Source organism: Rhodnius prolixus, unplaced genomic scaffold, assembly GCF_049639745.1.
Source record: "Rhodnius prolixus isolate KJV_2025 unplaced genomic scaffold, Rpr scaffold_3, whole genome shotgun sequence".
Classification (NCBI taxonomy): Eukaryota; Metazoa; Arthropoda; class Insecta; order Hemiptera; family Reduviidae; genus Rhodnius; species Rhodnius prolixus.
The window spans coordinates 21,180,540-21,191,112 of record NW_027411603.1 but is presented as its reverse complement, the minus strand read 5'-3'; the positions used below and the strand labels follow the sequence as shown (position 1 = coordinate 21,191,112).

The window sequence follows — 10,573 nt, the reverse complement described above, 5'->3', positions numbered from 1 at the left end:
AAAAAAACAATTTAGTAAAGTATATTTGTTTATCCGCCTTCGTCCTCGACCAACGTGGGCGGTTGTTGGAAATAAAGTCCGCCTGAAATGATAGGCAATACTTCATTTTTTTAATTTTTTTTTTTTTACTTTTATCCCCTAAAATTTAGGGGATATAATTTTATCAGATTTGTTCAATTATTTTTTTATTTTTTTTTATTTTTTAATCAAATTGTGCATTAAAGTTCAAGACCTGCTGAATTGTAGGAATTATATTTATATTTATTAAACAATAGTTTAAGTTGCTATGAAACTCCAAAATTCCTATTTTTAAATAACTTGCACAAGCAAAAATTTATTTCTGTAAAAACTCCTAGACAAAAATGGAAAATGATAATGAAATGGATTCATATTCTAATATTACTACAGCGGGACTGCAGCAAGAATTTAGTGCAGATCCGATCGAACATATGCATAGGATACATTCCATCTTTATGTCCTTGAAATCCACATCACCAATGTAGGTATATTTTACCCTAGAACATTGTTATTATTATTTTAGATGAATAGCGCCCCGGGGGCGTGGCCTGTTTATTTTTAGGGGGTGGGAAGTACAGCGCACCTACCGGTGAAAATGTAAACTACTTCCCGCCAATGAACTGTTTCGGATTGTGCGAATTTCGTAACGCTTATGTTTCGCACGCATGCGCAGTACACTTACTGCCTAGCAACTGCTTCCTGTTTAATGTATTAACAGTTCCCGCGAGTGCTCTGTATGTGACCTGAGGTGCCGTTTTTTTGTAACTTTATGAGTATGAGCGTTTTAAATTTGCAGTTTTTTTTTAAACTTATGAGAGATTATCTGGAGGGAGTTCGAAAGGTATACCCTCCTCAGGAAAAGGACTCCACAGAATAAGGTAAGTTTCTTTTGTGTTGTTCTGTGTAATTATTGTAATGAATCTTGTGACACAAATAACAAAATTGAGGGTGAATAGGTAGGTTAGGAGGGGGTATGGGGGGCTAAGCCCCCCATTGAGAAAAAATCAGGGGGTGTGGGGGCGAAGCCCCCATTAAGAAATAAAGAAATAATTCGAAAGACTCGGACTAATTTAATAATAATAATAACGAATTATGAATTTTTTGCTTCAATAGAAGTACAAATGAATCCCAGAGTTCAAAAAGAATAATAATAATAATAATTGTGTTTTATTTTTAATTAATATACACATAATCTTTTAACCAGTAAATCATATTTCTACAAAGCACGGATACCAATCCATCTGCTTGACCAATTCGAATTCTATTTAAAAATTTACAATTTACTATAGCAACAGAACTTATCTCATAATTTCAGTTATATTCTATTTCATATATTCTAATAAACAGCTTTTAAGTTTCCGTCCATTAGGACATATAGAGAAGGGCTGTTAGCGTTTTGGATTCCCCCGTAGAGAGCCCGGGTTCGAATCCAGCTGCTGCCCTTCGATTTTCTTTTCCTAGGAGCTTCTTACAACACTGTACGGTGATGGATATTGTTGTCTGTAAAGAGAGAACATTGTCCAGAGAATGGCAGTGCACTGAAAAAAGCTCCGGGTGCCAGTAACTATTAGAGCACAACATATGGGTTTCTATTTTAGAATAACTATCATGTGATTTTTTGTGTTAAGAACATTATTAGCATTCAGTTTTGTGGTTAATTTGGTATCTGGTCTTGGGTTTGGGATCCGGAGAAGCAGACAAATGTGAAACGAGTTGTGAGTTATGAGCTATGGTTGAATAAACTCCGTTGCACATAATCGTGGTGTTTGATCTGGATCCCAATATAGTAACCTCAAATGTTAACGCGCCTTAAATTATATAAATAAAAAAATATACTAATAATAATAATTTATGTGCGCTCAAAAATTAATATTCAGAAAATGTGCAATGATTTGAAAAACCACCATTTGTTGTTTCTTCAGGGATTTTATTACACACTGCAAAAAAAAAAAAATAATAATAACGGTTTATGTCAGGGACCGCTGATTCTGAACGATCATTTGTGGTCAAATGAAAGTTTAATTTCTTCTGTAGAAAATAAATACATTTAATGAATATGACCAATGTACTTGCTAAAGTTTGTAGTAGCTAAGTATTACTGTGTATTTTAGGCACTATACAAAACCTAGATTCCAGATAAATCTAGCAAAGCTGCCAAAAGAAGTAGTGAAGAAAATTGCTGCACAATTGGAACCAGAAGAAAGGCTACTCTCAGTAAAGACTCTAGGTCAAAGATTTAATGATGTTTGTTACGAAGTGTTAAGCTTTGAGCTAAGAAATATAGGCCCGATGATATATGGTCAATTAGAAGATTCAAAAGATGAAGTTATGACTGGATCATGGAATTCTCTGAATATTAAAGAGTTAATGTTTAAGGTGTCACAGTATACTCTTTTACAGGTAATTTCTAAATTACATATTTTTACTTATTTGAAATATGCGTATTCTTTTATTTACATATGCATATAAATTATGTGATCAAGCATTATTTATTATAAAAGGATACTTTCTAGATTAACGAAGCCACAGTTGTTAAAAACCTGTGCCTAGACTAATTTGAAATAGAATCTTAATTTTGTATAATACTCGTAGTTGAGTATTTGCCCGCTAGATAGTATAGGTTTCAGTTCCATGAAGTATTTTACAACTTGTTGATCAGGTAGAGGATAATGCTTGGCGTTTGTAAGTACAACCGGCTATTCTCAACAAAAAACTGTTTTTTTTTGTAACTCAACCAACTCGCATAGCGAAGCCTTGAAGAAGACATTAAAGTTGTTGAATAGTTGGCAAAAAAAACGGAGTTGTTGTTTTTTGTTCTGGACCGACTCCTCGCTATTCGAATCCTTAATATACTTATATTAAAGAGAAGCATGGAAAAACGTATAGAGAAGAATAGGTAGACCGTCTGAGCTAGGGTACTGGAAGTAATACAAATGCCGAAGCCTCAACTACACTTTGCCAACAATGCGTGAATGTATAAATATCGCAACAGTAATGGACGAAAACTTCAAGTCAAAAGACAGGCAAAAGAGTTTATTGTTAGCAACTCGTGTAAGTATATGTACTATGATATTACTCCAACTAGCTGTTGCCCATCAAACGATTGAAGGTTCACTATAAATTGAGGAAACTAATACATCGCATGTGTCTGGCAATAGATTGCTTGAGAAAATTTGTTATGAAAATAAAAGAAATGGCATTACACAAATCGGGAATTTACTATCAATGTACCTATATAGCAAAAAGTGCGTCAATTTGGAGTAGAATAACTCGTGATTTCAAGCTTTACCTTGGGCAAAGAAATAGTCTAATCAGATCAAGTAGTTGAGCTGGTAAGTGATAACATTTCTTTTGTTTTTGTCTTTAAGTCTTGTCCTTCGTAACTGACAATCTCAGCTAAAGGAAATGCAGTCTGAACTAAACAGAAGGGTAATTTGTACAGTCGAAAATGAAAGTTATAACTATTCTGGCAATCTTGTGAATTCACTTTGATTTTACAATTTTGAAACCACTTCTCTATAAATGTAATTGTAGTTATTAGCTAATTTTAAATTTAAATTTTTAATTATAAATTACTTTATTATTTTCTGTACAGAATGAAAGAGAAATTACAAAATTAACTCTGTTAATTCTTATTTTTTGTAAGTTTGAATTTAGGGACCAGATCTTCTATGATTTACTGACCTGAAGATGACTCAGCCCTTAGGACAAAAGCTTTCTAAATATAAATAAAAAATACTATAATATTACCTAGAAGTTATGGTTTCACTCTGAATAAAATTTTGTATCTTGGCCAATCATGACTTGCAACTGTTTTTGATTAGCTAATGGCAAAAATAATTTCTCAGTACATTTAACATCATTTTGAATATGTGTAAAGCTCTTACTGAGCTGGCTTATATTTAATTTGTAAATATAAATAAATTAAACTATGTGACAGGAATTTTGAGAAAATAGAAAGAAGAAATTTAATTTTGTTAATTGTAATAACAAATTTACAAATTAATTTTAGATAATGAATGGTGAATACAATTTATTATGCTGCATCTACTTAGATCGTGAGGGTTACATTTCTAAAAACGCAATGAACTACCAAATAATTGACAACTTAAATGAATTTAATAATTTATTACGTGATTCTGCTGATAAAAAATTTGATTGGCATAAATCGCACGTGAATGATGTCCTTAAACGTATACGATTATTGAATCAAAAAGCTTTTGAGATGTTTTTTATAAGATGCTGGAATATAAAAATGGTAATGTTTTTGGGTTTTGCTAGAATTTTGTTTGTTTAGAAGCTTTATTTGTTTTTTTAATGCTTATAAATAAAATATATTTTATATGGCTTATCATTTAGCTTGATATGTTTTAGGATCGCTTTGGACCGCTATTAATGAAAATATTAAATTGTGCCATGAATTCAAATTTCAGAATCTCTCTTAGTCACTTAGAGATACCAAAACGAATTGATTCGAAATGTTACATTCATGCGTAAGTATTTTATTTCTAATTACTTTATTGGTTTTGCTGTAGGCTTAAGGAAGGATTGTAATGATGAAAGTAAATTTTGGCGTTGATGCTGTACGCCAGTAGACATAATCTGAACCTCTCACCGAAATTCCCATGAACTGATACCACGTCATTTAATCTACCCAAACAACATGTGTACTTGGTACAACATATTTTCTCCTTATTACACATCTCCAGTTCAAGAACTGGCACATCATTTACCGTCAACTCTCACAAAAATCAGAGTTAACTCATCTTTATTAACAAATTTTAATGGAAATACTAATCAAAAATTGTGCAAAGGAGACTTCTATGGCACGCTGAAGGTTTAAAGAAGCACCTTAAGGATACATTAAAAGGATTTTGTAGCCCTTGAAGAATTTAATTGACACAGATCTTCTTAGAGGCTACAAAAAATACTAGTTCGAGACTTCTTTAAAAAGAGTTTTCTTGAAAACTGAGTAAATGATAAGTGAACGAAAGTAAAAAACGTAAATACAAAACAAATATAAGAGAACAAGATTTAAAGAAATTTGTGTGGTGAAATTTTATAAATTGTGAAAACTCTCATTAACTTCAAGATTGATTTTCAGATTAGACAACATCATGAAATCAACTAGAAAAACTTGATTTAATCATAATATCATCCGCTGGAGTAAAAATATACTAATTTTTTTTAAATTAATTTTAAAAAAGATCCTTGAAAATTTTAATGCAGATTCAAGACTTTAGATATTGCTTATTACTATATCAGTATTGTTCATAGTTTAGCAGTGTTTTGTGTCTAGCGAAACTCTAAACATATGATAAATATATAAACTTTTAAATGTATCAAGAAGTGATCATTTCTGCAGGAACAGTTTCAACTATGGATGTACATTAAATTATTAAATATTGCTAAACTGCTCGTAGCATTTGAGAGGACCAGGGACCGTCCCCAATTATATGGAATTAATAATCAATATTAATACATTTTGATTAAACATTTTACAAAGTTGATGATCAAAAGCATTATGATAAACTACTAACTGGAACAGATACCACTCGAAGACATCTTAAAAATCTAAATCATCACAGAACATACTTAACAATATCGAGATACAAATAAACATCAACAATATTTTGTGTACGTTTTTATTTTCTGAGCTGCTAGTCCATAAAGATTTCTTTTGTAAAAATAAATAAATATTCATTATTATAATTTAAGCGTTTTGAGAGAAATAAGTTTGCTGTACAGTAATTTAATTTTCTGTAACATATTTTTTTTTCTTTTAGCCAATACGAAATAGCGGATGAAATAAATACTTTGGAAGTTCCATCATTTTTCCAATTAGAAATTGATCGATTCCATTTTTTGAGATTATTTTTACTTTTTATTTGTAATTCCATAAGAATGGAAAACATGAACACAACTCTTAAAATGAGAAGGGTAAGTGAACGTACATTATTTTTTTTACGTTTTGATCTTTTTTTTGTTTTTTGTTTTGAATACTTTCTTACACCAGTTTCTCACAATAGAATGTACTCTGACCGACATGGAAAAGTGGTTTCTACAAAGAAGTTAAAAAAATCCGCTGTGATTACAGTGTCCATATTGGCGGCTTGTTGCTGCTTCTCTTCTTGATTGGGTCTTGATAGTGATTGCCATGTTCGACTTGAGTCTCCACTATAGATAACAACAGTTTTTTAGCACATATGCCACAAATTAGATTTTTTTAAATATGCACAAGAAAAAAAATCTGTATAAATTACGGGACTCTTATTTTAGGCCGATCATGATGCACTTAGGAACACCACTTTTCCCATCAAATCTAATAAATAGCCTCTAAATCTAACATTTTAGACCCTCGAATACGTAAGTAAAGATGTTTTTTAAAAGTTTTTTTTTTTGGTGCTAATCTTATGATAGTTTTTATGGTTTTATGAAACACTTTAGATTTGAACTTAAAGAGAGAGTAATTGTTACTTTCTGAGAAGTTTTTGCGCCCGAACAACTTTTCATTTGCTTTTTTAATTCGCTAATTGACTAAGTGTTTTTTTATCTCTTCGAATGCGGAAATCGCAAAAAAGAAAATAAATTTACAACACGACAGACATGGCTGCTCAACTTTGTTCAGTGGCTGTAACAACAGCTTTCAGATCAATCGTTCAGACAATTTCTGGAAAACATCCTATGAATCTACTCACCTTTTGTCAAATAAACGCATTTAACCAACGAATTAGATAGCAAATTGGTCAGAATATTTTAAAAATACAAATTAAGCGAGCATAATCCCAAAACAAGTTATCATAAATCTCACTTTCAATGTGTACTTCGTTCTACATATTTCCTGCCATCACGGAAGTAATTAGTGGGGCTAATGATCCGAAAACCTGGTAAACCTGCACTCTCATTCACCCTCATCCCACAAGAGCGTCCATCTTACTGCTGGCTTCAGAGAAAGTTCTCGAGATAAATGTTACTAAAGCGTATTAAATCCATTTAGCTGAGTTTGATGTTCCACCTGACCACAAATTTTTGTTTAGAAGTCATCATAGCAGTACAACAATGCCACCGGATGATGCTAATGCTTCAGCACTGGAATTAGAAAGCAGTGCTGTACATGGGGACCTTTTTAAACGTAACTGTGGCCTTCGAACGTTTTTTGGCATTCTAGATTATTGCTCAAAATAAAAAAGATTTTTCCTTCAACATACTACTTCTTTCTGCGACCTTATCTTTAAGATAGATTCTTTCAAGTGAACATTGGCTCAGCAATCTCTTCTTACTCAGTATGGACGGCAGTGTCGCTTGGGGAGTACACATGACACGTTCTCTCTCAGTCCGCACATCAGAATGCTTCCCTCTACACTGCTCCGTATATTTTGCAGATAGCACAACCATACTATCTACAAGTAGCCACTCTACATCACCTTCATAATAATAATAAATAAAACAGAGGTTTCCAATTACTCCACACCCATTAATAAATCGAACCTGATTTATCTGGAGACTTCACGGACTATGTCCTACAAATGTACGCTTATTTACTAAGAGGAGCTTCTACTCGCACCAAGTAGAGATAATTTTTGAAAATTATTTCAATGCCAACAATATATTGATTCAAAGAAAACATCATGCTTTTTTTTTTCTTTTTTTTCAGGCTTGTTTAGATTTAGCCATCAGTTCACAACAGCAAATGCTTCAGCGACGCTGGTTTGAAAAAAAATTTCCGTATGTGGATTCTTTGCCAATTTTATTAGCAGAGAATCTAGTTAACTTACCTACAAATCTTAGAAAAGTTACAAGAGTTATAGAAAAACCTGGCGAATCACTTTCTAATACTCCTGGTTGGCAAGGAATGAGGTAAATTGAGCTCTTTTTTATAATTATAATAATTTAAAAAAATCAAGCTGAATTCCTTGTAAAGTATTTTGTGAATAGTACTAATAAGGCAGTGCCGTTTTTGCCCCATTTTAGGCAACATTTTTCTTGAAATCTATTTGATATCCATTGTTTCAAAAAATAACACTTCTAAATGATGATATGCTCTTTATTTTAGAGACAATATGGAAGTCTTTATCTTTTAAATAAAAAAAAAAAGAAATTATTTTCAAATTTGGGTGTTTTTTTTTAATTACCATTTTTCGTACAGTTTTTTGACAAACAACCCTTGTACAAATGTCCTGCCGGGAAGATTAATTTGACTATAATTTCGAAACATTGAATTCTGTAATTAAAACCTTTAATGTTTTTAGTATGAAGATGATATATGTACGGATATTTTAAGTATGAAAAAGTAAAAAGTATAAAATAATAATAGTAATAATATAAATAATAATTATATGTAGTAATAAATTAAATATAAATGAATAATAATAAATTGCAAATGTCAAATTACTCTGGCTTTGACATCAAAACAAATCGGTGAACACTCAACAATCTTTCTTTAATCAGTAATTATAATTTTAATTTTTTGTTGTCCTTTACAACCTTATTTGATTAAATATAACCATTATTTCCCTTCATTGATCTTTGTGAGTATTTAATTTCATTATTTTAAATGGTATTCAATAACAAGAATCCCATTAGACAGTTATGGAAGCCAGGAAGCCTTCCTGTGCCATAATCATCGTTGTGGATTTCCAGGAAAAGTGTGTGAGAATAGAGTTTCAGTGTTTCTATTGTTTAAGGATGTGGCAAGAATGGAGACGAAGGAAATGTGAAGGAGAACCTGTGATTTGGAGGAGGAATCATAATGTAATGTGCAATTGGTGGCAAAACATTTTTTACTGAGTTTTACCTAGTTGTTCTCAACTGATTAATTTTTGTTTTTGGATTATTAATGTACCAGTTTTTTACTTCAGTTTCTTACAGTTCCCCTGTAGAAAAGGCTTACTTACAAGTATTTATTTTGGCTGAACAAGAATATCTTTCTGTTTAAATAGTGTTATCATGATTTATTTACTTTATGTAGAATATTATTTTAATTTACTTCTGTATTTATTTATTTTTAAACATACCTGCTAGGTTGTTTATTCAAAACACACTCACATAATGTTTATTTTATTTATGCAATACATACACATTCTTCAAAAGAAAGATCTTTCACATTTTCACCTACCTTTGGGAGATTAAAAAACAAGATAACCAGTGAAAAATCAATTTAAAAATTTAAAATGAAAGGCAATAAGTACTGCCTTAAGGAAATTCTATTTTCTTTTAATCTGTAGACATAATATGTTCTTTCAAACTCCTTTTTTTTAGGTGTATAAATTTTAGAACAAAAATATGGGAAAATAAAATCACATCTTTTTTTCTCGGTTTAAGAATCCATAGAATCACGGGTTCGATAAAAGTAAATTATTTAGGAATTAGGCTTTTAAAGTTTTACTATTTAAAATAATTGATTCTAGTGAATCATTCAGGAATCTGTACCTTAATTTTGTTTTCCCTAACATCAATTTATCAGTAACGTTTAAAAGGGCTTTTCATTTACTTTAAAAAAAAAAAAAACGCTCAAGGCATTGTTGTTTTTCTAAACTGCTCTAAGGGACATTTAATAATTTCAGTCCTTGGTTAAAATAAAGCAACATAACAACCTGGGTGTCTGGGATTCTCTGAGGGAATTTTTCGGAGTTAATTTCATCATCATATGTTGATTTATTCAATGGGGTGAAGAAATTTTATTTTCACTAAAAAATGCGCAAGATCGTATGTGGTAGAAGCTTTGTTAATGGAAGTCAAATTCTCTACACTAACTAATAAATAAATTATTGTCTGATTATGGAATAAAATTCGGTACTTGCCAAAGTTAAAGATATGTTGCTTATTATTAATTACAATTGACCCAACTATAATTTTAAAAAAAGAGTGAAACACATAATAATTTTTTTAAAACATTTTGTAGTCATTTGAAAACATATTAAAATGACCTGTTTACCATCTGCTGTTATCGACGTAGGGCCTATTGCGCCCATTTTAAAATGACTTTGTTTTTGTTTTTTGTTTTTTTGCTAAGGCCGAAAAAAATACGTTTACTTGTAATGAAATTATTTAATATATTTATTATTTACGAATTAGGTTTGACTTCAAATTGTGGTGCCCAGTAATTGATGCCCCTGTTGACTTCTTTAGACAAGATTTTCTGGAAGCACTTTATGATTTAGCATATAGAGATACTGAGTACGCAGGAGAGCATCAGGACTACGTACTAGATCCTTACATAACATCTGAAATGCCGTATGAATTTGAACTTAACTTTACTTTATATATCAAAGCAAAATCTCAGATACATAACAGTGAGGCATTTGTAGAACATTGTATTAAGATTAAAGAATCTACATTTGATGTGCACATAACAAAAGGTAAAGGATTGGTAATGTGATGAATTATTTTCGCATTAAAATAAATGAACCAAACATTTCTGGTTTTATTAATTAATTTATTAGAATAGATTAGGTAAGAATAAGGAATAGGTACTACTCCACGGGGCTTGATGAGCCGATTTCTAGAGGTTCTGGTTGGAGAAAAACCTTTCCTTTTAGAAGCACCCTACTTCTCT

At 31.1% G+C, this 10,573-nt stretch overlaps 1 protein-coding gene across 2 annotated transcripts; it reads left to right on the top strand.

The window, feature by feature from the left end:
• Nucleotides 1-164: 164 nt before the first annotated feature.
• On the top strand, nt 165-10,434 carry LOC141453575 (uncharacterized). Of its 2 annotated transcripts, none has more exons than XM_074126960.1 (7): nt 165-499; nt 2,130-2,418; nt 4,031-4,276; nt 4,393-4,511; nt 5,805-5,958; nt 7,673-7,875; nt 10,093-10,434. In XM_074126960.1, the coding sequence occupies exons 1-7, from the start codon at nt 363-365 to the stop codon at nt 10,394-10,396; spliced, it is 1,452 nt and encodes a 483-aa protein (XP_073983061.1). In that variant the 5' UTR covers nt 165-362; the 3' UTR covers nt 10,397-10,434. The 2 variants fall into 2 exon arrangements, with proteins under 2 accessions (XP_073983061.1, XP_073983062.1); XM_074126961.1 differs by lacking the exon at nt 10,093-10,434 and adding an exon at nt 8,703-10,058.
• The last annotated feature ends 139 nt before the right edge of the window (nt 10,435-10,573 follow it).